Source organism: Alosa sapidissima, chromosome 12 (assembly GCF_018492685.1).
Source record: "Alosa sapidissima isolate fAloSap1 chromosome 12, fAloSap1.pri, whole genome shotgun sequence".
Lineage (NCBI taxonomy): Eukaryota > Metazoa > Chordata > Actinopteri > Clupeiformes > Clupeidae > Alosa > Alosa sapidissima.
This window is the reverse complement of record NC_055968.1, coordinates 28206899-28234754: the sequence shown is the minus strand read 5'-3', so window position 1 is coordinate 28234754 and position 27856 is coordinate 28206899. Positions and strand designations below refer to the sequence as shown.

General features: G+C 40.7%; 2 protein-coding genes across 5 annotated transcripts; one reads left to right on the top strand and one right to left on the bottom strand.

Moving 5' to 3' along the window:
* Positions 1 to 17: 17 nt before the first annotated feature.
* On the bottom strand, positions 18 to 8155 carry LOC121678366. The gene is made up of 12 exons (XM_042057842.1): positions 7995 to 8155; positions 7604 to 7714; positions 5890 to 6051; positions 5118 to 5207; positions 4904 to 5022; positions 4705 to 4741; positions 4520 to 4621; positions 4215 to 4412; positions 2545 to 3994; positions 669 to 2305; positions 449 to 524; positions 18 to 235 (listed from the first exon to the last, which is right to left on the bottom strand). Exons 1-12 carry the CDS (start codon positions 8013 to 8015, stop codon positions 123 to 125), a joined length of 4116 nt encoding a protein of 1371 aa, XP_041913776.1. The 5' UTR covers positions 8016 to 8155; the 3' UTR covers positions 18 to 122.
* A 5041-nt stretch (positions 8156 to 13196) lies between these two features.
* LOC121678370 (chloride channel CLIC-like protein 1) lies at positions 13197 to 26052 on the top strand. Of its 4 annotated transcripts, none has more exons than XR_006021222.1 (11): positions 13197 to 13905; positions 18170 to 18289; positions 18439 to 18549; positions 18664 to 18885; positions 19109 to 19249; positions 19362 to 19461; positions 19548 to 19645; positions 22539 to 22685; positions 23383 to 23913; positions 23969 to 24153; positions 25746 to 25884. XR_006021222.1 is itself a non-coding variant. In XM_042057849.1 (10 exons), the coding sequence occupies exons 1-10, from the start codon at positions 13747 to 13749 to the stop codon at positions 25075 to 25077; spliced, it is 1938 nt and encodes a 645-aa protein (XP_041913783.1). In that variant the 5' UTR covers positions 13197 to 13746; the 3' UTR covers positions 25078 to 25733. The 4 variants fall into 4 exon arrangements, 2 of the variants coding, with proteins under 2 accessions (XP_041913783.1, XP_041913782.1); XR_006021223.1 differs by lacking the exon at positions 25746 to 25884 and adding an exon at positions 25009 to 25733; XM_042057849.1 differs by lacking the exon at positions 25746 to 25884 and adding an exon at positions 25009 to 25733 and having other exon boundaries at positions 23383 to 24153.
* The last annotated feature ends 1804 nt before the right edge of the window (positions 26053 to 27856 follow it).

The following is a 27856-nucleotide window of genomic DNA, read 5'->3' as shown; positions in this document are numbered from 1 at the left end:
ATATACACTCCATAATGTTTTCATGCTGTGTACTTTATTGATGTATTTGAGGATTATAGAGAAGAAATCAAATTAAACATAAAGCAAAATAAAATAAATGATTAAAATAAAATGAATCTTTCTTAGTCCATCACTCGAGATGTATTGCAGCTTGTGAAACTGCGTCTAACCCCCTTGAAAATACGGAGAAAGATGCGGCCAATCTGTCTCTTCCTCTTGGGCATCTTCTCCTTGTCTGATGATACAATGATATGCAATTACAAGCAATTTTTGGACAGTTTGTTATCAAATAATAACATTCCATGCAACACAAATACAAGATATTCAGCCATACAGTCATTCTGCAAAGTTTTGGCAGGGGAAACCAATGCAATAGGACCTCTCATCCCATGCAAGTTCTTTTCTGCCAATTCATCAATATAATCCCATATAATTTCTGATCACTCACCCATAGCAGATTGCAAAACATTATCTACTGTGTTTGATGCTGCTGCGGAGTATTCAATGGTGTCAACCTTTCTAGCCTGTAAATAATAATAATAAAAAAAATAATAAAATCAATGACCTACACATATTGTCCACCAAAAGATACTGTGCTAGCAAATTGGTCAAATTATATTACTTTGTTGGAAAATGCAGACATAAAGGAAAACGCTGGAAAAATATACCTCTGCTGGACTGGTAGATGTGACTGTGGCCACCGTCTTGGTCAAGAGTGTTTCTGTTTGACCCTGTTCTGACCTGAGATCATATGCGCAGGCACTTGAAGAGCACACTGCTATGATTTCCTTGATGAGTTCATCTCTGATGACATTCAGTGCTGATGAACTTCCTTGTTGTAATGCCATGTGCACAGTCTTCACAGTGATGCCCTTAACGACCAAAGCGCTGTGGACGTTGGAGACCATTTTCTCGTTGAGGAATTTGTTGAAATTCTCCTCTTTGTCTACGAGCACCAATCCTGGAATCACTTGAAGTTGTTTGAGAGTCATATCCATGATGTTTATGGTAAGATAGCTGAACAGAGCTCGGGAGAACTGAGCATCCTCTGCTTTGACAAGATAAAATTCCTGCATTTTATTCAACAGAAGAGACAACAAGTCATCGATGGAATGGATACTGATTCTCCACTCTGGTGTGGCAAGATGTGGTGTCCCCTGAGTGGTTTCATCAGAGTAGGGGTTGGCATTTATTTCAGTGGGCTTTCTTGTGGGTGACTTCAAAATGCCTTTCACAATAAGTTTTGCAATACCTCCAAAAAATGTTGGGCAATTGTTGAAAACCTTGTTCTGAAAATGCTCCGGAGGACCATAAAGCTTGACCAAATCCCTTTGCACACTGAGGACAACCTGAGAGACTTCAACGGAATCTAGACAGACAGTGGCCTTCTGTCTCTTCCTAGTCAGTCTTACAAATAAACTGGAGGAAAGTTCAGAGAAGATGACATCAAAGAGGCTGCAGTCTGCCAGGTTAAAACCTTTGAATCCTTTTGGTAAAAGTTGCACCAGAAGCCGGCTGACAATATCTCTGACTGTATCAAAGTTGACCACCATCACCACAGGCTTTCTTTCCATGGAAGATGAAGACCGATGATTGGGAAGAAGTCCACTGTCAGGATGGATGTTGGGTATGACAGCAGCAGTCAGAGGTCGCACTGCGGGTGCAGAGGTCGTATCCGGTAAGCTCAACAGTGAAGCAGAACTGGAGGTGGAGGCTAAATGGCGAGCTACTGACTCTGAGAGGAGTACAGAGACTTCCCTAGCAACAGCAGTAGAGATGGCCTTGGTGACATCTTCACTCCCGCAGTTAAGTGCATGCTTGAGGGCATCAGTGGAGCCAATCTGGTCCTCTAGCTCCTTACGGACAGTGCTAACAATTCTAGAGCTGGCAGGTCTTGAGTATTCCAAGTTGTCAGGAGATGATGCAGTGGACACCTCTGACAGATTATCCAGCACAGACATCACCATATCTACTACCACATTTGTCAGAGGTGAAGTTGGGGAATTAGTGCCAGACTCAATATCAGAGACCAGCTTAGTGATGATGTCTACAACAACCTCTGTCCTGGCAGGAAGGTTAGAGCAAACCTGCTTTTTGGAATAAGTCATTGCCGACTCAATATCAGTCATTGCAAGTTTTAGAAAGTCTATTATAGGCTCTTCGGATGGTCCCTCATTGGTTGTACTGTTGCACTCTTGGAAACAAGCAAACTCTTCAGCACAATCATTTGGGCTGTCAGCTCTTGATTTTCCATCCGATTTTTCATCCTCAGTGAACAGCAGAGGTGATTGGGAAGCTGATTCACCTACATTTGATAAAAAATTACATTCAGTTCAAATCAATGTTGACATTCAGATTACCGGTACATTAATAAAAACTACAAGAATGTGACTAGAAACATTTGCATAATTGTTGTTAACATACTGTAGCTATGAAAAAGCTAACTAACAAAGTTAATAGGTAATTGTCTCCCACTTTCAATTGTCTTCAGTTCACACTTCAATTAAAAGATATATGATTGGAATAAAGGCAATTAAGTCTTACCGACAGGAGGACTGACAATTTCACTGGAAAGGGATTCCATTATGTCAGTCACAAGGACTGGGCAGAGCCTAGAAATCACTCCATGGTGAAACTCTGAAAGAGGGCCATCCAGAGAATGGCATGGTTTCTCTAGCTGTTTACAGGCAGCATCATTAAACTCCTCTGGGATGCTCATTAAGCGAACCACCATTTTAGCCACCAGTTTTTCCACAACGCCCTGTAGGAGTTGTATTGTTGGACTTGATTGCCTAAAGTGTCTTGCACTTGCAGGAGTGATGAGCCTAGAGGAGAAGGGGGTGTTCAACCTCTTTAAATGGTCTGGAGGGATAGTATTTTGTATCACATCCACCGCAGGCAGCTCCTCAATGGCAACTTTGTGCACAACTGTGTCATTACTGTTGACGTGGGACACAAAGAATAGTTTCTCTGATGTTGGGACTGTAATGCGTTGGAATTCACTTTTCTCTGTTTTAAGGCTCTGGGCCCGCTCCCCAAATGTGCCTTTGAGAAGATCTAAGGCAGATTCAGACAAAGGCTCTGAAAATTCTCTCAGTGCACCACTCCCTGTCAGCTCCTGCCAACTATCAATACAAGTGACCTGAGAGCTGGAGTAGGGGGGGGGCTTTTTTGAGGTTTCTGTCTCACTTATGTTGTGGTATAAGACTGCAGCAACAGAATTAGCCAGGTTTGGACTGTGATGTCTAGGTGATAGTGCTCTGGTTATATTGACACAATTCAACGTGTTATCCTGAAAAATATGCTCCACTGACATCTGGTGTGCTGAATTTGGGCTTTTTGCTGAAGTAACCATACAGCCTGATGATTCTCCCTCCTTTGCTGTTTCACACACAGAAGATGTCTCACTTAATTGCTGTGTGATGGCGTGAATAATTTGCGGTGTGTGCACTTCCACCTCAGCGTCTTCCACATCAGGTATTTCTTTGACGTCCGTTGGCATGCCTCCCAAAAGTTTCACACCTTTCTTTTGATAAGAAGGTATGGTTAATGGTTGGACAGACATACAGCGAAATTTTGACTGTTCAGGAGTTGTGGCACGTAGTCCTGCCTTTAACATCGCGTTGTCCACTGTACTGGCCGCTATGTTGCTGGGCACAATCAGGCATCCAGCAGGAGCACGAAAGTTGTCATAGCAAAGCCTCTCTGAAATAGGTACTTCCGTATAGAAAGTAGTCCCGATATATGACTCAGTAGTGTTGTCCCCAGTAGAAGGAGAAGTAACACCATCAGATAACACGCTGGCACTGGATTTAGGACGGACCATCGCAGTGTTCAAACTCCTGTAGCTCTGGTCAGAGCGGTCACTGGTGTGGCGGATGCTTTCAGAGGAAGACTGGCGCCTCATCAACACTGGAAGGAGATTTCTCCGAAGTTCATCCATCACAATGTCTTTAACAGTTTCACAAATGACTTTCTCAGCCCCTGCCGAAAGCTTAAAAACAACAACAAAAATATACAATGTTTTAAAAAATTACAATAATAATCACCAGCATAGCACAAAGATCAATAATAGCCATCATGCATGACATGTATCATCTTCAATACAAGCATGATTAACTGTACAAAATGATATGTAGAGTCACTTCGTGGGATAGTACAGGTGAACAATCACTTTGTTTTTTGTAAATTGCAGGTAAAAAAAAAAAACTCACCACTGTAGATCGTTCCACACTTGTCCCTGGTGTGATGGAGTCAAATGAATTCAGATAAGTGACTGAATCTGTTCTTGGAAATTCCTCTATAGACACAGATGAGGAGACCAAATCCACTGACGCTTCAGACAGAGATGAGAGACACCTTGGACCAGCTCCAGAAGATCCAGGACATGGGATACACTCCACTGATGCTTTCTGCAATGTGAAGGATATGAAGCAAATACAAGGAGCCTTCTCACATTTCATTACCTGGCCACCCTGTTGATTTGCAGGGCTTTGCTCAGAACTTTCCAAAGTCTTACCTTGACCCTCTGGGAGAACGGAAGTTTGCGTTCCAGGCAGTATTCCCGGCACACCTCCTTCTGTATCACTTCCAGTTTCAGGCGCCGATTCACTTCCCATTTCTGTGAGGATATGTTGTGAAAGATGATTTTATCCATTTACAATTGAAGTTTGTTGTACATATTTGTAAATATAATAATCTTACCAGCAAAGCCTGTGTGTTCCCTGACTGTTTCTGAAACCTATGACAGTAAAAAAAAAAAAAAAAATCAATAATCTAGTAGATGATTTACACATGTTGTTCTACTGATTGCAAATGTACTTTTAAATAAAATTATCAGTTCACCGATAACATATTCAGCAACTTTGCTCAGAGGCAATTTTAACAAACAATTAAGACTTACATCTTCTTAGAAATATCTGTCCCTTTGCGGACAAGCCAGTCTATCATATCTGAGATGTGGATATGAGGTGGAATAAGACCCTTCTCTTTCATAATCAGAAATTCTTTCATCAGCTTTCTCTGAAAAACACAGATTATTGTTACATTAATACGTCCAGTATTAGAATAATGATACTGAATAATAGTGACTATGTCTTAACTATTAAGATAATTACCTGCTGCTCAAAGTAGAGCTTCTGCCATGAGAGCTGAACACTTTCAGTGTATTTGCTGTAATTGTTGTACTCTTTAATCGTACATAACACCTGAAATAGTGCCACAATTGTTCATGTGAATCTCACCAAACTGTTCACAAATCACATAGAAACCAACAGTCTATGTCATCCATATTAGAATTATTCATTAGATTGATTAAATTATGATTATATATCAACACCTTAGGAACCACCTTGACTTTAATAGCTTAGTAAACCCGCATGACTACAATGCCAATCAGTGCCTTAGCAACCCTAAGTTACCTTAATAAGTGTCACGGTAATATTTTAGTAACCACAGCAACACCATGTTGACAACCAAGCCAAGCTACACCATAGCGCCACCCAGGTAGCAGCCATCATCAGAGTGATAGCAACAATCCATATTGTATAAATCACTTCAATAACTACCATTAAGAAAACTCTTTTGTCACCTAATCTTAAACTACCATAGCAACACCCTATGACACCACCACCCAAGCAACCAGCCTAATGACAGTCAATGCCTGAGCAACCACCATGCCAGTTGCCATAGCAATGAGTTACTATGGTAACTCATTACAATGGAACCCTTAGTCATAATAAGTGCCATGGTAACATTCTAGGAGCCATAGTTATCACTTTGGTTACCAAGTAACAAATCTATTTATATCTTAACCAATTTTCTCAAAAAAATGAACCATCTTTGACTCATCATTACGTTTCAAATAACAAATTTTTTAGAATAACCTACCTTCTGATCAGCTGTGATGAATCCATTATGAATGAGTCTTTTTTTCCTCTCTGGCTTTTGAAAGTATGTCCTTAAATGGGGATCATGGAGGCAGTTGTAGGTGCCATTCGCCAAGTGCATATTGGGATCAGTGAGGTCAAATCCAGGAGTCTCCTGGTAAAGCTAAATACACACCAGTTTTATTGCTCATTTAAATCATTGTATAAGTAAGTATAAGTATATATACTCTTTTGATTCCGTGAGGGAAATTTATCCCAATCCGTGAATTAGTGAAACACTCAGCACACAGTGAACACACAGGGAGGTGAACAGCGGCGCTCGGGGAGCAGTGAGGGGTTAGGTGCCTTGCTCAAGGGCACTTCAGCCGTTCCTACTAGTCGGGGTTCGAACTGGTAACCCTCCGGCAGAGGTGGAAAAAGTACGAAAATATTGTACTCAAGTAAAAGTACCAATACCTTGATGAAATATTACTCAAGTACAAGTTAAAATACCAATCTGAAAATGTACTCAAGTAAAAGTAAAAAGTAGTTCATTTAAAATGTACTTTAAGTAAAAGTTACTTAGTTACTTTTTTTGGGGGGCGGGGGGGTGGGGGGGGTACCAGAACAACCAGTTTCACCAAAGACTTTCTAATGAGGAGATACAGCACTCAAAAAATCCTCCATAGTAATGCATGGGGTTAGTTTGTAACGCCAATATGGCAGTTGTCTACACATCATATGTCTACACATATCACAACCCTTCCGCGGCAAAACGTTGACATGTGAATACATTGAGCCAATCATGTGGTGTGTTGTAAAATACATTGAGCCAATCATGTGGTGTGCTGTGAAGACATCGTGCCAATCATCTGTTGTGATCTCGCTGCTGGAGCAAGATTGGTGTCGTGAAGCCTTACGCACACGCATACTTTTGTTTATTTAGTAGCATCGCTAGTAGTGGACCGCTAATTGTTTTGCTGCTGGTGCAATGTCTTTCTCCAAGAAAGCCAAGTCAGGTTACTAAAAACAAAGGCCAAAACAGGAAAAAGAGAGACATCAAAATGAGGGGAAACAACTGCTAATAAACTTCTTTCCAAAGAAAGGTGAGCACAAACGTCAAAACACGAAATCCCATGGTGTTTGCTTAAATATCTCCGCAATCATTAGTGCTGAAACGAACTGAGACAACCGATTGGAATAGCGTAAAATACACTTTCATAGGTTAGGCTAATCTGATGCATTTCGTGATCCAGTCTCCATCACTTTCAGAAAGACTGCATGGCGCCAGCTTGATTCATGTCCTGTTGTAGGCTACATGCTGATCATTATCACTAGGCTAGTGGTTTAGGGCACGATTTTTTTTTCTCCCTTTCCGTTTTCGTTAGTCTTTTTTTTTTACTCAAGTAAAGGATAGGATTTTTGATGTAGCGAAGTACAATACTTCACTCAAAATGTAATCAAGTAAAATTTAAAATACCGATTTTATAAACTACTTAAAAAATACAAAATACACAGAAAAACTACTCAATACAGTAACGTGAGTAAATGTATTTCGTTACTTTCCACCTCTGCCCTCTGGTTACAAGTCAGAAGGGTTACTCCACGGCAACACGGCTTGTTGGACAATATCAGGTCACATGGTACTGACAAATTCAAAATACAGCATGAACAGGTAAATATAAATAAATATAAAATAAAATATACAACAATGTCAAATAACTGGTTAACCATACCCTCTCTCCCAAATGTGCTCTGGAGTAGCAGGCCAGGTCACCCTCGGAAACAGTAGGCCTACATTTTGCTCCTTTAGGCTTCCTGACACTACTGGAGCCATCATCTGACTCCTGAAAATTAAATATGGAAAAATCATTTCGATCATCTCTATTCATGATATGAAAATGGTGTAACAATTCTGAAAGCTGAAATGGAAATTCCCAGAGCAAATAAATTAGAGCACTATTTGCACGTTTTTAGTTTTCAGTATTTACTACACCATCTAGCCCACAAACATTAGACTATTTTTAATTCTTAGAATTAAATTATTTAATTCTTAGAATATGTGGTTCTTTTAATTCGTCTTCACATGAAACAATACGCAATCATTTTCTAAAAGTGCATTCTTACCTCCTCTGTTTGGCGAACCATATATGGTTCTGAAAGTGGTTTCCTTCTTTCCTAACACATAATGCTGTGGTCCTCCGAAAAGTACCAAAAGGTGAAATGAGAAGTTCACTGGGGACTGGTTGGTACACCTGTACACTTGCATTGTGACGTGCTTGCAGAGAGCACGTCACATTGACTGCCTCTGCACGTCAGAGCCAGTGAGCTACAGAGGGTTGAAGGAAAGTAATGAAAGATATTTGACTGAGCTGACTGCTGCCAGCCAGTCTAAAAACTTTAGAATAGTTGTTTGCAAAGATTACTCACTTTCTAGAATCTTTCATTTGCAGCTGGCTGAGACATATCTGACAATCAAAGATTCTAGGACACAAACAGCCTCAACCCGCTCTGATTAATCGTCGCAACCGATGTATTCTCCCATATAGAGTCTCACGCATTTTTAATCACTTTAATGAATTAAATGAACTTCAAATCCCTTAACCTACTCTGGCCACTTACTGGATCTGCACCTTGGTATTTTAATGATGATTACCTTGCCATAATAGCCTAATAATCCAGCTGAACGTCCCCTCTCACTCATTGCGGTCCTCTGATGAGCGTGTGCTGTGTCTAGACCTACAAATTGTTAAATATTTAGCAAGCAGCTAGGTTTAGTGTTAAAGGTGTTACGCCTTATCGTGCGCTGTAAAGTAGCTATATCTAATAAATTCATCGACAACGCTTAAGTCGCGCTGTCTATGGTTCTGAAATAACAGCGCGGTTCAAAACCATTGAATGCTGTTCACTTTAGGCCTACAGCGGGGAACGAGAATCGAAAATGTTGGTTAGTAGCCATAGACTAAATAAATAATTTATGTGGGATCGGGAAAGTTTATCCAGGCTACGTCCTTAATGCACCAGGGCCCGGTTTCCAGCAACGGATGCACTTATCTTCCGAACGTTCGTTTGGTTTTCCCGTGGCTATACGGTGAAGGTGCGTGCACTACGCTAGGCTACTCTCAAGTTCTTCAGCGGAGTTGCAGGGAGTCCACCGTAACGGTGCTGAAACCTCCACTAATTTGGTTATATCAGGTGACTCTACGTCACAGCTGCGATGTTAATTGACTTAAAGACGAAAAAGGGATGTCTATAACACAGAGACATAAACAATGATTGGAAATTAGATTGTTACACCGTTTTTTTTTTGTTCATATTTGTTTATTACATATACGGAGCCCGGGAGAGCTCACTTTAAGTGATATTTTTTCTGGTCGTGATCATTTGTGAGCACGTTTTCCTTTAAGCCCTCGAATTCATAAAACGTGAGCACGTTTTCCTTTAATTGAGCCTTCGAATTAATACAACGTGACTCCGTTGTAAGCCTAAATTGAGCTCTCGAAATATGTATTTCGTGCTCACATTTAGTAATTCCCGACATTTTCACCGCTCGCTGTGCTGTGGTGGCAACTTCGTGTACCTTGACATGGACTAGGCCTACAGCTGTCTGTAACAGTTCATATTGGTAATGTGATGATAACCGTAGGCAGCTAATTAAAGACTTTAGGTGGTCATGGTTTATAGCGGACTTCTACTCTTTGTAGCAGGGACACTGTGGTGTCAACCGCCAGCTATGGAGACCCATAATGGGGAAATTCTACTAGGCTACAAAGGCTACTCGGGCTCTGTTGTAATGACCGGTTTCCACTATCTCCTGGATTGTTGACTTAACTGTGAGGTCTAGAAGTCAATCGAAGCACATCACAGGGACAAGCTGTTGGTACAAATAGGCTACTGCGTATTAGTAGTATAGCCTAATACCCACCCAATACAATAGGTTCCCTCTAGCGCCCGATGGGCTTCACCACGCGCACACCAATGGTGCACACAACGAGGTAAGCTTTGATACGGACTATGAAACGGGAGACATAAACAGTGGCGTTCACGATGCTCAGCTCACACCGTTCGCGATAAACACCACAGCTCTGCATACACTTGGACCTCAACAAACACACTTCGGCAAACATTCAGCTGGACGATGATGGCAAGGGGCCTGTACAAACACACACAATCATCTGCTCTCACCTACAGCCTACCTAACGGGGCTATATCCAGGTGCACTGCAATCAATGAGATTCCCTCTACGTCACTACAAGCGACACACCTCCCCACGTCATTCCCGGGGATAACCCTTGACACCACACTATGTTTTTGTGCACACAATTTAATTTCTTCGAGCCCACGTTTTAATTATTCGTGGGTGCGTTTTAGTAGATCAAGATCTCGAATATAGCCTACTATAACGTGCTCATGTTTACATGTGTCAAGACAATATTGAGTGCACGTTTTACAAATTGTGGCCACGTTTAAGTAGATCGTGCACACAATGTTCTATAACCATGTTCACAAATTGTGCTCTCGTTTTAATAAATCGTGCCCTCGTTTTAGTAAATCGTGCGCTCGTTTTAGTAAATAGTGCACTCGTTTAATAAATTGTGCCCTCGTTTTACTATGCTTAAAATGAGAGCTCAATTTAGTAAAATGAGCTCACACTATAGTAAAATGAGAGCACAATATAGTAAATTGTGCACACGATTTAGTAAACCGAGCGCACAATTTAGTAAAACGAGCGTACGATTTAGTAAAACGAGTGCACAATATAGTTAAACGAGAGCACAAATGACTTAAACAAGAGCACAATTTAGTAAAACGAGCGCACAATGTAGTAAAACGAGCGCACATTCTCTCAACATGCAAAACATTTTGCGATGACCCCTCTAGGGCTCCGTAAATTACATGATGTGTGAACATAATATTAGTCTTAGCTTAGGCTACTCAATATGTCCGAATTGTTTCACTTGAGAGTGTCCCACACAGTGTAGCCTATGCTTTGTGCAAGAATGTTTTGGGGTGTCAATGAAGAGGAAATTTGAAGATGAGGAAGAGGTTGAGGATGAGTAAGGAAATGTGTAAATAATACCAGCTTTTGCCAGATTTTGACACAGCAGGTTGTGTAGGCAAAGCCTCATGATCTCTGCTCTCACATAATTTATTTAGGCTAATAAAAGATACACTTGGACAAATGGAATCAGAAACCATTTTTACATCAAGCATATTAGAGTACATATTACATAGCCTATACAATTTCAAAATAATTCACCAAACAGGGATAAGTATGGGAGGAAAAGGCTTTTGTCTTTTCCACTGAGCAAATGGCACTGTCCATATTGAAAATAGGGTAACCCTGAGACTGTAGACCCTGGCCCCTCTGGCAGTCGGTGGTGTTGCAGTCTCCGGCTTCCGCAATGATCAGAATTTGTCTAAGCACTTGCCCTAATATCTGATGTATAATTTATACTTCATGATTCACATTCCAAATAATTTGCAAAAAAGACAAGCAAACAAAAAGTGTGTTTGGCAAGATCTCTAGCCAGGATCATGGAGTCCTTTCCAGGGATCGTGCAGGAGTCCACTGCGAATGCAGGAGTCAAGCAGGATCCATGCGTACACCTCTATGCTATTTCTAACCTAAGAAGATGGGAGGCGTGATAAAAGCGAAAAACAATGGTTATGTGTCATCCTTGTGGGGCTACATGCCAACCAAGTTTCGTGCACCCCAGTCTTTCAGTGTCCAGGGAATCGTTGACACAAAATTACTGAAGAAAAAAAATCCAGAAGGAAAAAAACTCTGACTAAACCGCTTTGCTTTCGCGGTGGTCAAACACAAAACAGAAGAAATTGTGTTTGGGTCACCACCTGACTCCCACAGAATCTCTAGTTTAATCCACAATGAAAAAAATCTTGCAGGCTTCTTATAAGTATTTGGGAGTATGGACAGATCACCTGAAAGATCATAGATTTTGTCTGCAAAAAAACAAAACAAAGGATATAGGGCCTAATTTCTACGCCACCTCAGATTCACTGGGGCGAGCACTCCTGTTTTTCACCTCAATAAGCATTTTACAATACTGCAACATTGTAAGCCAAACTGTCACAGCAAAAAAAAACATGTTAGGTTGGCGATCATCATCATCTGTATTCATAACCATGTCTTAAACAAAGAATTTGAACTACTACCATCAAAGTGTAGATTCAGAATATCCTACTTTAATAAGATCAAGCTGAAACACTTCACAATGCTTCATCCCGGTATAGTCCCGAGTCAGTATCTGCCTAGGAAATCACCTCGTCTTAATCCACATTGCCATTTGTACTTGTTGTGAACATGCAGGCCACAAGAAGTAATTAGGGACACTTCTGCTTGCTAAATAGGTTTTCCTGCTGTAGACTTGCTCACAGTCCTTGGCCCTGTCAGTGATTTGTAAAATGTTGCAGTAAGACCACAAAAAGTCTACACGAAATTAATGTGAACATCTGAGGTAATGTTCATTCTCAAACACCCAACAAACTACTCCCTATAGTTTTAGTCTTCAATTTCTTGCATTTCAACAAGATGTTTCAAGTAAGATCATGGTTTAGGATACAAAGGCTAAAAGTAAAGAAAAGTAACTGATCATACTTGTAAAATGTTTTGCTTGCATAAAGGGATAGAGTCATTAAGTAGGCTATAAACTGCTCACAATGTAGATTGTGGCAATGTGGTTATCACAGAACAAAGGCCTATTTTATTCGTACTATTCTTTCTATTTTATACACTCTTTTATTTCTTAATAAAAAATAGATTACTGTATATGACGAGGCTTTCATTAGGAAACTAGATAGGTAAATTCAAATACATATGCACAACCTTGATTAGAATTTTGTTATGGGAGAACATTTTTACATTGGGTTTATCGAAAATAGGTATCAGCCTTCAATATTCCATATCGGTCAGGCTTTATAGATGGACACAAATTGACATACACACACACGCATGCACACACATCCACACGTACATACACAGACACACACACACACACACAGGCACGCACGCACTCACGCTAATTATGTCAAAATGACTTTCATTGTGCTGGCAGTCAGACATGTTATTAATTCTCTGGAAAGGTTATTTTTTATTTCAAACAAGCAAGGGTTAGCCCTTTGCACAAGAATAGCCTACCCTCACTTCGGCTGATGTGAAAAAGCAAGGCCCCCAAGTAGTGTCAGGATCTGCTCATCTTTTTTTTTTTAAGGATCTGCTCATCTGCATGTAGCCTATTTTGTACTTCAACCTAGCCTACTCCATCCCTTTCGATGGCGGTAGTGAGACGTCGTCGTTGTTTTGCCGACAGAAGTAAAAGGAAAAGTAAGAATTTCAGGAAGAACAACAATGATTGTGTCTGTGACGTGGAGATTTCATGATTAGCTTTTATATTTTTGGTGAAGTCCCCTAAGAGATATAATCTCAGTTGTATTCTTGATTTTACTTTTCAAATATCAAATGCGTCGTGAATATACAAGTCGCATACAATCAGTAGACACGGTGTCTTGTCTTGTACGCTAATAAAAGCTGTTGGCTACGTTAGCTCTCTATCGATGACCTAGTAGTAGCCGACAAGCTAGCTGTTTAGGTGCTACTGTATCTCCTTCGTGATTCATCACAATACTGTGTTCCCAGTGTATTTTCCCTAATGGCGTGACACATAACCTTAGTCAATTTTCCCTCAAACTGAATTTTGTTAATATTTACGCGCTAGCCTCTGCTATCCTTCCTTTACATACATAAGGCTAACACCATTGTTTGTTAGGTGAGCTAGGTTGGGTACGTCCACCCTTGTTCCTCTAGTCGTAAGTTACAAAAGTTTTTTTTTTTTTTTTACCGAATGTCTTTCGGCGAACAATGCTCTCTACCAGTCTATTTACTGAAGGAAAATGGTGGGTAATTTTTGGTCTGTCCAGTCTCTTGCTGTTGACCCAAGGACAAGATGATGATTGGGTCGATCCATTTGACATGTTGAACTACGATGCAACCTCAAAGTCTATGAGGAAACCCCCTGAGGTAAGTAGTTACTTTCCATTTAACCCTCACTGTATTTCAGCCCATATGTGATATAGTTAGGCTGATAAGCAAAACAATTGTGCATTGTATGACTAAAGCATGAAAGTTTCACCATATAATCTTCACCCCCTAAGGTTTAATTTCAGACGTGGAGCCACTTCAGATCTGACCTCGGGCTAGATATTTGCTGTATAATATACACATCTTTGAGGAGTAAAATATTTTTACAAGTCATTCCAGAATTCTACTGTGAAGTTCTAGAACTTACATTAACTGCCATTCAAACTGGTTGCTTGAGTTCATTATGACAGTATCAAATGGAACCTTTAACTGGCAACATACTCAATACATTAACACTATGATAAAGTGTGATTGTAAAGTTGTATGGTTCACTGTGTTCAAAGTCGATCTTAATAACCCTCTACATCTCGACCAACTGATGGTTGTTATGGGAAACTAGTTAGCTGTCGTCTAGCGGAAAGTTGTAGTCCACAAAGTGCTCTCACACAAGTTTAACCGCATCAAACTTCTACCCGCTCAATTGTAGCAATCTTTACACGAAAATGTATATTAAAAATTCAGAGACAACATATGTTCACATTCATGGCAAAATTCAAACGGGACCAGAAAATAATTATTTTCTCACATTCACTTGCATTAACGATTTTTCAATCTAGAGGTCAGGCGGGGATAGCGGGAAGGGCCCGCCTTGCCAGCCCTATACTGCTATGCCTTTAGATAGATAGATACATAGTGGAATGGTATAGGAAATAATATGATAAAGAGCCCCTATTCAAAAGGAACCCCTTTCAAAAAAATACACAAGTATTTGTCTCAACTATGTTTTTCTTTTTTAATGTCATGTCTCTATTGGCTGTGTATGTCCAGGCTCTTGAGCAAGAGCAAAGATCAGTGCACTTGAGGGCAGCCTTTTTGCACTTGCAACGCATAGTACACCCTTTTTTGCAGCCACAATGGATCAGTTCATAACAGCCATCAGAGGCCTCTGGAAGAGTGGTCTAGAATGGCTGCCATCCTGTCTCATCCTTCACCCATATTTTGGCCTTTAGGACACTGACTGGATCTGCTCCCTGCTATCTTAATTCAATGATCAAGATATTATATCCATAAACGCACACTGCACTGAAAAAAATGATAACCCTTGGTGTTATCTTAACTTCTATTCTTTTGTCAAGTTGAATATGATTCACCACTATAGAAATCAGTGTTATTGTCCCTTAAACTATTGGCACAACAAATAATTACACGAGAACATGACAACAGCAGTATAGCCTTTAGTGTCACTGTCTCTTATTGTCACTGTCTCTGTATTTTATTTTAAGATTAAATTTAAGTAAGCATTGATATTTCCTTATTTGTATTAGGCTATTGATTGAATTGACATTGTTGTTTATTATTGTTATTCTCTTTAATGTAGTAGTCCCGCTTAATATGTTGCTCAAGGGCAGCCTTTGTGGGTGGGATGTTCTCTAAAGCTCTACAGAACAGGTTTTCTGGCCTCATTCACCTCCATGATATCACTTGTCCTATCATACATTAGTACTACAAAGTGCTCCTGCGGTGACATGGATAGTTCACTCTGATCATTCTTAAATTGCATGAGCTCATTGAAAGCTTCAGTTACTTCTGTGAAAGATTTCCATGTCTCCCATGCAGTTTGATGTCTTTGGTATCAAGCACTAGCAGATCTTGGCTCTTCAAGCACTCTTGGTATCAAGCACTAGCATATCTCTTAGCTCTGTTATCAGGGACCTGCTTCCTGTGCTGCTTATGGTGATGGTTTTCAGGTTGTGGTGACCTTCCATTTTCCTTCCATCCAGCCACCATCCAGTATCGCAGTGCCCCAGGATTCTCTGTTAGTCCAACTGCTCCACCAGATCCTTTGATGAGTGCATTGTTCTGTTCATGACACTGGTCTATTGCCATGGCTGAGAACTTGTGGCATGTCTTATGCACAACGAACCTCCCAGCATGGAATTCTTTCAGGATTTCTGGGTGTTTCTCTGAAATGTTTGCAGTAGGGCTGTCAAAATAACTGATTCATTTCGATTAATTAATTTGAGAAAAAATAACTGATTAAAAAAATTAGTGCAGATTAATCGATTCCGTATGACCTTTGACCCCGAGCCGTTCTAGTCAGTAAAAATTAGACTGTAAAATGAAGGAGAGAGAAAAAAACGTGCTGCCTGGATCATTGATTGGAACATTTACTTTTAAAAAACGGCCTGATGGTGTTGATAAAAAATAAAGTGTTGAAAATAAAGTCCTCTGCAATGTCTCCAGCAAGGAATTTGCATATCACCGGAGTTCATCAACTCTGTAGTCGCACATCAATGCAAAGAAATAAGTGTTGACATTGAGGGGAGTGTTAATTAATTTGAACTTTCTTGAATTTCCCCTTGAGGATCAATAAAGTATCTATCTATCTATCAATTTTCATTGTGTCCCCTAGGTTATATCTGAGGCCTGAAATGTCTTGTATGTGAAAAAAAAACTTCTTCCCGAAGCACATTTGAATTTATTTCCTCAGCATATTAGGTCATATCATAGATTATTATGGCAATTATTTGAACAGTGAAAATAATAATAAAAGAGTTTTTGAACTTTAATGTCACTAATGCTGATTATTCCAAGATTCATTTGAATTTAAATATTTAAAATACCTTCACAGCAAAAATTATATATGCGATTAATTTAGATTAATGAATCACAGAGTATGTAATTAATTAGATAAAAAAAATTAATCGGTTGACAGCCCTAGTTTGCAGTCATGGTGGTCTGTGTTGAGCTTGGTGTTTGATGTTTGCTCCATCGAAGATCATAGACATCAATGCAAAAAGTTATGATGGTGGGACAGAATCGTTCTGACTACTGGGATGGAATGAGCCGTCAAAGTAAATCTCTTTGCGCACCACTTGTGCTGCTCTCACAGCATCACTGTTATGATCGTGGTCACAGGCCTTCATGAGAGCATCTCCGATATCCTCTCAATGTTAGAAATGTGTCTCTCACCTGTGCATGAGCCCTTAAGTCATCTTGCCTAGATCTATACATCTGTTATAACTTTATAAATTAGGCAAATTTTCAATATTAATGAAGGAACAGTGCTTAATACTTAATAAAAATGTGCAATAGTACTGCCTCATGTGCTACTACTACTACGTCTTACTGTAGACAACCTTGTGTTTTTTTATTTATTTATTATTATTTGCCATTCTAACTTACAAATAGTTTTTTATAGCCTGACGAGCCAGACCCACATTAAAATGTAGGGCACTGCACACTGCGAACGGTGAGTGCCCAGACCCACATTAGGGTCTGGGCACTCACCGTTCCCAGTGCTCAGTCCGGGACAATCAGTTGTCTTTCAAATTCCCTCTGCACGCAATAGGACAGCGCTATGAGTCCCATGCGTTTCCCACCAGCGGAGCTAGTTGACTAGTTCAAACTTTTGCCAAATTAATAAAAGCTTAAAGGGACACCAGGCAATGTTTTCGTGTTAATTAATCATCTTCGTAAGTCGGTATATGGTTAAATGACTCATTACGGGGCGAATGAAGGCTCTCTCGCCCGCTCCTACTGCCTGTAGGAAGAATATCCCACTTGCAAGTTCGGTGTATCCTATCCGCCGACCAAAGCAGGATCAGTTTACAGCACAGAGGCAGGCTAACGAAACGCTAGAGATTGTTGCAAACGTGTGTATAATGGCAGAGCCGGCGAAGAAGCAGCGAAAACCCTTGACGGAAGCCACAAAGAAAAGGAAAAGAGCTTCAGACCGAGCGAGGGGGAGTTTCGTAGAGAAAAAGCATCAGGCTTGCCTGGTGTCCCTTTAACTCGTGTCACACTGTTCGCCAACAGCAACATTATCTTATTTGTTTTCAAGTAGCAGGGAATTCAAGCCAAACCGTTGCAACTCTGCCATCAACCATTATGTTAAGCCCGCCTAACGACTCTATACACGATTTGATTGGCCTGATAGAAGTTTAATTTTTGTGTACCCCCTTAATCACAACAAATAGCCTAAAGGGAACCCCTGACTTGACACCTTAAATGTAGATTAAGGGGTCACACCCAAAAATGGCATAGAGGTAAAATTAAGGGCCTACAAATTAAGGGCCACTTTATATAAATGAAGGGGTTTTCATAATGTTTTCAGGGGTAATTTAAGGTCAATTTGAGTACATCACGTTGCGTAGTGCTGTTTTAATATATTTAATTTGATCTCATTTATATGTGTTCTCAGGCGGCAAGTTACGACAATGTACCCACCAAACGAAGAGAATATGTACAGGAGCTATGTCCCCCGTGCCAGTGCCCTGATGTCTCTCAGTGCAATAAGAACGTGGAGATGCTACAGAGGGAGGTAAGATCGGCGTCTTAGTTTTGTATAAATACATTTCTGATAAGATTTAAGGTATTTGTATAAAATGTACGCTAGCTGCAGTTTGAACAGCAACTTGGAATTCGGAATCAAATGCCTTTGTTGCTTTAATTTTTTTTTTTTTTTTTCAGTTACATGAGCACAAACGGAAGACGACCTCTTTACTTCAACCTGCAACGTGTAATCCCATCTTCAAGCGATTCATCTCCAAACTATTGAAGGAAATTTCGAGACTTGGCTTGGTGCGTTTTTACTTTTCCCCTCTCCTTAAACACTTAATTAAACACAAATTCATTCAATTTTCCCAGCACTAAGACGACCCCAAATAATCTTTTTCTCCTCCTTTTATCCGTTAGTCAAATGAAAGTCCAAATGGCATGTACTATGATGCCAAGGTACATTTGTCTTCAAGAACTATGGCTGAGCTCCAGAAGGTGGTGGTAGGGGAGACCTGGACAACGGGTTCTCTAGATGATGCTCTCAGTAAGATACTGGTGGACTTCAAACCACATGACTATGAGGCCTGGAAATGGCGGTTTGAGGACACATTTGGAGTTGAGCTGGACACAGTCGTGAAGGTGAAATGTTGTTCTAGAATGATGTTTTAGTGAACTTAACTATAACAAGTTTTACAAGTTTTAACAGCTATGCAGTTTAATCAAAGCTATGAAAATACACATCCACATCCTACATCTACATTTAGTTTGGGGAATTCTTCTGAGAAGGGCAAAATTATCTAAAGAGCCACAAAGACCAAGAGTGGTTCAGTTTTAACTTCAGAATGCCCTTTCTGTCTTGCAGACTTCCATGTTTATTTTGGTCATAGTGGTGATCATCTGCAGTGAGCTTTGGTCTACGGTTTCATGGTTTGTCCAGTTCAAGAGGATGTTTGCCATCTGCTTCTTCATCAGTATTGTCTGGAATTGGTTTTATCTTTACAAGGTACAAAATAGAAAATAGCATTTACTTGTCGTCTGGAAATGTGTGTATAGTTACTGCTACAGGACCTTGGAACTTGCAGTCGTCCCATTTTGGATGGTTTCCTTTTTATTAGATTGCGTTTGCTGAGCACCAAACCAACATTGTGAAGATGGAGAGTGTCAATGATAAATGTACTGGTGTGAAGAAGATAGACTGGAAGGACAACTTAAAAGGTACGATTACTTTACCAATATTTGCCCTAACTAATTGTTCTAACTGCAAATGTATGATTCATTCCCATATTTATATTCTTTTTCAGAGTGGTTTAGGAGCACCTGGACTCTTCAAGATGATCCTTGCAAGAAATACTATGAAGTACTCATGGTTAATCCCATATTACTGGTCCCTCCAACTAAGGTATGGAAATATTCTTGTATAAGTATAAGTATATATACTCTTTTGATCCCGTGAGGGAAATTTGGTCTCTGCATTTATCCCAATCTGTGAATTAGTGAAACACACTCAGTCAGCACACAGTGAGGTGAAGCACACACTAATCCCAGTGCAGTGAGCTGCCTGCTACAACAGCGGCGCTCGGGGAGCAGTGAGGGGTTAGGTGCCTTGCTCAAGGGCACTTCAGCCGTTCCCACTGGTCGGGGCTCGAACCGGCAACCCTCCGGTTACAGGTCCAGAGTGCTAACCAGTGGGCACGGCTGCAGTTGTATACTGAAGTGGTCATTGTAGATACCTTCATAATTTATGCCCGCTCCTGTCGTTATGTCTATCAATTACACTACACTATCCCACCCATAGTGTTCTATTTACCCTATTTATTTACACATGTACATACTGTAATTATACTTATACATAGGCATATTCTACTGCTCTTCATACTGCACATACATTTATCCTTACTACTCTTACAATGTTACTGGTAGGTAAAATAATGTTACCGTTAGCATTGGTTGAGTGATGGAGGCCAATTTGATTATTGATGTATTTGTAGAAAACCATAAATGCGGTTATAGGCTACCAAGAAAATTGATAACAGCACTAATTGCATCTTTCGACTGTCATCTCATTTGCTTGTGACCATAACCTAGGCTACTAACAGGAGCTAAGTGAGTTAGCCACAACACGTTCGCTACGTGTTGGTTTTCTAATGGAAAATATAGGCTACCTGAAAGAACCTGTCTATGATGCATCCTAAACACCGGGCTGGGACATTTAGCTCAAAGTCTCAAAAAGCATCTGAGTCAACGTTCATTCCCAAACACCCATATAGGCTACTTCAATCCTCTATTTTCAAAGGTGATTCAAGTAGGGAAGAGCATGGCTCAAAGTAAAGTAACTAGGACTGAAACTACATAAATTCGTCAAAGTGAATAATTTGTGTCAACTCGCCGCAATGTAGATTTATTAACGCACCCGTGATACGAGTGATCTACATCTCCATTTAAACCAAATGTTTTAGAGCGCACGTTGAGCAATGTATCCAGGGCAGGGCTGTACCTACACATATTTGTTGCACGTGCTACAAAAATCATTCTTTGCGATGGATGATTTAGTTACACCGTTACACCGGTCCAATACAGTTTTGCCTATGGCTATACCGTGAGACTGAGACGTTTTGTTTGTTCGAAGTGCGTGTTTAGGGTGTGAGAGGGGAGTCGATGTGCTTTGATTCCAGCTTGGTAGTAGTAGTCTATGCGATTAAAAAACACGTGTGTGTGTGAAGTATCCAAACAATGATAACGCTTTCATTATGGCTGCTTTAGCCACAGACCTTGAGCTACTGTACAGTGGGTTGGGTTCCATTTAGAAGTGTCGCTTTCCGTGATTCACACAGCTGCGTGAAATGTATTACTACTGATATGCAAAACTATTAACTTTTCGCCAAGAGGTGGCAGCTTAAGTCCGCTTGATACTGTAAGCCATTGGTTCCCAAAGGAGATTTTATTTGGGTCGCCAGCATAGCCTAGTGACAATTTATGTTGTGTAATAGGTGTAACAGGTGTGATCTTGCGTTGTGTAGTTAAGCACCATACACGAGGATTCCCAGTCAAGTATTTTTATTCTCTTGCGCAGGCAAGATAAACTGGGAAGAGCAAAAAGCGTGTCATTCCCATTATAAGAACAAGCTTGGTCACTTAAAGTGACAGAATACAATTTCCCCATACACATATACATTTCTGGTGCAATGGCAAGTGGAAGCATTATTAACCATGTTACATAGGCCTAGCATAGGGCCTACCTTATATAGCTTATAGTTTGTTAACAGTCACGGTTTTGTCATAACTCCCTATGCATTTTTGCATTTAGAATAGCTCTGAACTGGGGGCGAACACGTCGCAGGGGGGCGCCAGTGCGTGGATATCTCAATCGCAAAATTAAACAATATTTCTATCGGGCGCCTACCATGGACTAGGCTGGGTGAACTCAGCCTGATCTGCCGGCGATTCCTTTTCGATTTCTTAAAAGATTGAGCTTGGTCTGGCGAAAGCCAGACTAACCATGCACCGTATAGTTGCAAAATGCAAGGGAACATGAATCAGCATATTCTTTGCACAACCAATAACGGACAGTAGCTCTTCAACTTGGCCCGTTAAAATGTGTATGAACAGTCTAGCAACGCATTTCATGGAGGCCCTTTTGGACATGTCAGTTATTTGCACCACTGGGGAAAACGGCATTTTGTTTTAGACTACTGGTATTTAATTTGTGCATTGACAATAAAGCTGAATATCATATGAACTAGATGACTAAACTTATTCATATGTAGAAGACGAAACATTCACAAAAATCCATGACATGACCTCTGTTCTTGATAGCTGTTGAAAACTGCATGGAACTGACAGGGATTGTTTTGTTTAATAATAAATAAATAAATACATTATGCTGCTACCTTCTGCTTTTCCCAAATACAATGTAGCCTACAGGTGTACCTTTCATCAGTCCAGATGCAATGGATGGACTGTGATGAACTGCCCTACTTGTGATTGTTTAGATATTTTAAAGGTTTTATAACAATGCTACAAATTTTTTGGCAAGCGACACCGAACCTCGGTACCAATATCGGGTCAAATGTGATAGGTACCCAACCCTACTGGCCAATAAAGCTGATTCTGATGATCAATTGTAAATAGTGAACTCTCTTGGATGTTTCCTTTAAGAGATATTACTAAAAAGTTTGTGGAAGAGTCCCTTTCATTACACTACCATGGTACATCTCATTTCCACCTCAGTAAAGCCAACCGTAAAGAAAATGAGTCTGAGAAAATGTTGTTAAATGTTAACTCTCTTGTTACAGGCCATCTCCGTCACCATTACCACCTTCATCACAGAACCCCTGAAGCACTTGGGCCAGGGGATCAGTGAGTTCCTCAGGGCCCTTCTGAAGGATCTGCCAGTTACTCTTCAAATACCTGTCCTCCTCACCATTGTGCTGTCCATTGTGGTAATGACTTTATGCACACCAGTGTCTTCACACCTTTTCCTGCATAGAGTAGGATGTTCTTATTTTGTCCCTGATCTGTATTACCGATCATAGCTGTCAAAGGATGGTAGAATTATTATAAGTTGGTGGCATACAGGATTTATGTTCCTTTTATGTGTCAAATAAGGGATGTTGGTTGCACACCTCAAAGGCCATCATCCCGCTCATCACCTGGTTGCCACTTTAGGCAAATTTATAGCACGCAAAGAAAACAAGCGGTTCCGTTTAAAAAGAATCCGTTTTTTTATGCATCTTTCTTTGGCCCTAACAGCGATAGCATGGACAGTTAGCTTGTTTATAGTTGATTCCATTGTTGCAAAGCCTTCCAGTCTCAACTGTCATCCTACTATGGTTGTTATAGTTACCATTCATAAGCACTGCTATGGAACAGTGATTAAACTTTTTTACAGATCTACTTCAAAGGTGTCCTGTTATTCAGAATTAATAGCCACCCACCAGCCTATCAGAAAAGAGTATTTCTTCTCTCTGAGTGATAAGTGTTTATAAATGTGTATTTTCCTCATATGTGGAAGACTACCATAGTTTAAGATCTATCTCTAGACCTCTTGCATTTAGTTAGACTCTGGTATTAAACATGAGACTCTTCAGGTCTGTTGGAGCTGTTGGGAGTTAACATTCTGTGCTCATTTCTCTTCAGTTCTGCACATATGGCACGGCCCAGACTGCCATCCAGCATGTCCTTACCGGCCCGCTGCGAAGAGGTCGCAGAGATCCCCCGCCACCACCCAACAGACTCCAGGACCGTGGCCAACACCCCCAGCTAGAACAGGGAGACTCCAATGAAGAGGATGAGGACGACCGGCACCACCTGGGGGCCGGGGATGCGCCGCTCCCCATACGGGGTCTGGATCAGAGGGGTCGGGCGAGGGGAGGAGGCGCAAGAGGAGAAGGATGGAGACAAGAGGTCCGCCGGAGACCCGTCCGGCCCAAGGAGAACCAGCGGCGGGTTTTTGTGGAGACCCTGCGGAATGCAGATCGCCATTTCAGCGGAGACGAGACTGACCAATCCAGGCTACCTGAGGAAGGGACGGAGAGAGAGGGGGAGGAGAGGGAGGATGTTGCTGAGGGGGACCAGGCGGCTGCTGCAGAAGAGGTTGTTAAAGATGAGAAGCTAAAAGAGAAGCCCGCTGACAAGAAAGAGCAGCCCGTCAACAAGAAAGAGCAGCCCGTCAACAAGAAAGAGCAGCCCGTCGACAAGAAAGAGCAGCCCGCTGACAAGAAAGAGCAGCCCGTCAACAAGAAAGAGCAGCGGGCCGACAGGAATGTCGATGGCATCGACTCCCCGCATACTGAGCCAGGCTCAGAGGGAGAGAGGACTATGAGACCATCAGATCAGCAGAGCACAGCGTCAACACGGAGTCAAGGAGCTGCAGCACCAGAGCAGATAACATCATTACAAGGACTCAACGTAAGTATCCAGAGACTCGCAGAATAGACGGTCTGATGAGAGGGTTCTGTAAAGCACTTTAAGACAAGTGTAATTATTATATTGATGTTAATGTATGTAATGTTATTATTCCTGTCTAGAATGAAGACATTGATAAAATAGATGAATAGAATTCAATTAAATTGATATTCAGCCATCTTTTGTTCCCCTATTTCGACATTTCAGATCTTATTGCTTATTGAAAGGATGATAACTGAGAAACTGGTAAAGTGACGTTCATATTTGTTGGCATATCTCATCACGCACAGTAACACCCCCCACCCAGCCTGCCTGTGGAATGTTGTTATCAAAGTCCAACAAACCTTTCTTTGTGAAATTTTAGTGTTTCCCCCTCCCTGCATTTTAGTCATAGCCCCATGCCATGTAGTGTAACTCTTGTGAAATGTGGACATTTTATTTATTTGTATGTTTATGTGCACTTTGTCTATTGAAATGTTGTATATTTGCTTGTATGGTTAACTCGCCTCACATACAGATGCTGGACATGAGCTAACATTGCTCCATGGGAACATTAAGCAAATTTTGTGACTAGCTGATGAGGCCTTACACTGTGATACACAGATCCATTTACTTTCAGTTTCCATTTCATGGCTAGAGTGTAGGCAAATCAGCAGCAGTAGTCAAATCCACGCTCTGAACATATAATTTTGCTATTTTACAAAGCAGTTTTAGGAGCAGATGAAAATGTCACTGGTTTGTGGATTGTCTGCTTTAAAAAGCTTTTCACAAGGAGCAATAGCAGTATGTTCATAATGGTTGTACGTGATACAGATTTTGAAAGACTTTTCTTATCTTTTATCCCCCTTAAAAATGAAGCTAACAATTAAGCAACAAAACAATGAAGCTGCCGTACTGTGCCAGTCGAATGGGCTGACACTCACCTGATCTCACCTGGGGTTCGTTTCCCAAAAGCATAGTTGCTAGTTGCTGTGATAGCAACTACCTTGGTAGTGTCACTGCCAAATGTGAGTCCCTAGATTTAAGTTACGCATGCACAATCACTTAAGCTTCATATTGTTGCATATCACATTTTTTTATTCCTACCTGAACACAGAAAGTTGCTAGGTCTGTAAGATTACAGAATTTCTCCTATTGAGGGCCGCTCAGAATGACAGAAGTGATTATGTGCCAACAAAATGATGTTGGACATGTTATGTTAAGGTACAAAAAAAAACTGTTAAGGGTGCCTTTAAAACAGCCAGCACATTAGCTGCATCACACGTACGGCAAAAGAATATTATTTCACTTTATAACATAGCTTAGCAACTGAAATAGGCACTGGGCGATGCCGCAAGTGTGACAGAAATGTGTCGCAGTAGAAATGGCATGTTGTAATGGTCTGGACCAGCACCTGTTGCTGAGGTCCCAGAATGGGATTTAAAATTATGTGTATGCAGTGTGCAGTTTTGAGGTTAGTTTGGAAACCCAGGAATCCATGACCCATTTCAGGAATCCATGATCCGTTTCCGCAGAAGATTGTAGATCTAAAGAATAGGAAAATGCTGGTCTTGTGTATAATTGTATGTATGACTAATGTCATGTCCTGTTTTTAGGCAGAAGAAGCTTCTTCGGAGCAGAAGGATGTCTTAATAAAGAGTGGACATGTTGAGGATATTGGAGTACCGGTTCAAGAGAGTGGACTATAAGGGACCGTTAAATCATGTGGCCTTGTAAATTTAAATGGCCTTTGATATTGTGTACATTTTTGCCAATGAGAAGAACTGTCTTTTTGTCAGTGCATTGCACTTATCAGGAATTAGCCTACTAATTTACTAAACTACTCATAGACTACTCATTTTCTTAATCATCTTTTGATTTGTTATTGTTATGTAAAAAATAAAAAAATATTTTTACAATTTTCATGTAGTTCTTTCTGGGGGAAGTCATTTCATATATTTTCAAACAGCGCTGATTTAGTTGCCAGCGTCCTCTCCTACGCTGTGGTATGCTGGGGAGGAAGCACTAAGAAGAGGGATACTGGACAGACTGGTTGAGGAAAGCTGGTTCTGTCAGGGTCGCTAAACTGGAGTATCACTTCAATATTAGATAAAAGTACCCTGAACAAACTGATCGACATTTTGGACAATGACTATTATCCACTCCACAGCACTATCACAAAGCAGAAGAGCATGATCAGCTGGAGACTACGCTCGCTGCCATGCGCAACTGACAGACCGAGGAAGTCATTTGTCCCCAGGGCTATACAACTCTTCAATGCTTCACTAAAGGGAAGAGGAGAGAGAGACTTCTCTGCTTAGTCTTTCTGCCTCTCTACCCTCTACCACTTCCACTACCTCCTATGGACCCTTTCAAGAGAGTTCCATTATCAGCATCATAGTTGGCCCCACAAGACTTCCTTTTTAACATTCCATATGTTATCTTAATGCAGAGGAAGTAGATTGGGGCCCAAATAGAACGTTCAAGCATTGTTTTTATTGTTGAAAGGGTCTATAACAGTGTTTGTGTACTGACTACTGGCTCACTGTCCTTTGCTCACACGTAAACTTAACATTAACTGCTTACTGGCTATATTAGCATATATGCACAACCCCTCCCTCCTTCCCCCAGCCTGGACTGAGGCCTAACTTCATTCTTGACCAATGGCTGTTACCCTACTACTTCAAACCCCTGAGCCTACTACTTCAAACCTTATATTGACTTGTGTCTCTCCTTGCTTCTTCTAAACTTTATACCATATGTTATCTTTTCACTGCTATAGTTTTTTTATATTATTACTATGTCTACATTATTCTGTCTACATTATGGCTATATTAGCTATTATATTTGCACAATCCCTCCCTCCTTCCCCCAGTCTGAACTGTGGGCTTATTTAGTACTTAATACTTGACCTATGTGTAACCCCATTACTTCAAACCTATCCTTGCACTGCTATAGTTTTTTTTATATTACTATGTCTACATGCTCTTACAGTATATTGTCCATATTTAATGCTGGTCTCTAGACTTTATCCTTGCACTGTTGGACTTTTTGCACCACCATCATGACACACACTCATAGAGCACCTACTGAATCACAGGGTCAGTCCCTGCACTGCCACTGCAAGCGCCTCATGCTTATACATCCGTAAGTACATTCATGGGGATCTTTGATTTAGTGATTGTTTATCTCTTACTGCCCATGTTATTCATACTCTAATTCTAATGTCACTTAATAACAGAAGCGTTATGTCATAAACACTGTTCATGACAGTGTTATGTCACTCTTATGTCAATACTGTCAAGTAAAGTGTTGTACTTTATATGTTGCAGATTCAACAACTCTTCCTCTTTCATATGATGAATATTTGTGATTTTGCCACTGTCAAGAACGGTAAAAAATTATACAGTCATGAAAAATATTAGCCTGGGTGCCAGCCGAACTTAGCCCCACCCACAACATTTGAGGTCGGGAAGTTTGGTCTGGCATTGCTCCGTTGTGGAGCAACTATGCTCGAACCAGAGCTGTTTGGACCAATCAAATTGGGCTTTATGATGATGGACAGGTGAGCAACAGTGCCTCGTCTATCACGTCATCTGAGCACGCTTAGGTTGATTTTGTTTGCAACAAAACCGCTGTGGCTAAAAGGAGACAGATGGCTTTTAAGACCCCATATGGAAAAATGCATATTATTTCCATGAGGTTTTATCACTGAAAACGATTATTT

Excerpts from the sequence above, each read along its gene's own strand:
- LOC121678366 (XM_042057842.1), bottom strand. The coding sequence starts at position 8,015 with ATGGTTCGCCAAACAGAGGAG. Across the intron at positions 5,023-5,117 it reads AGCTCTACTTTGAGCAGCAG|AGAAAGCTGATGAAAGAATT; the intron begins GTAATTATCTTA and ends TGTGTTTTTCAG. Across the intron at positions 2,306-2,544 it reads AATTGTCAGTCCTCCTGTCG|GTGAATCAGCTTCCCAATCA; the intron begins GTAAGACTTAAT and ends TATCAAATGTAG.
- LOC121678370 (XM_042057848.1), top strand. The coding sequence starts at position 13,747 with ATGCTCTCTACCAGTCTATTTACTGAAGGAAAATGGTGGGTAATTTTT. Across the intron at positions 13,906-18,169 it reads CTATGAGGAAACCCCCTGAG|GCGGCAAGTTACGACAATGT; the intron begins GTAAGTAGTTAC and ends ATGTGTTCTCAG. Across the intron at positions 18,290-18,438 it reads TGGAGATGCTACAGAGGGAG|TTACATGAGCACAAACGGAA; the intron begins GTAAGATCGGCG and ends TTTTTTTTTCAG.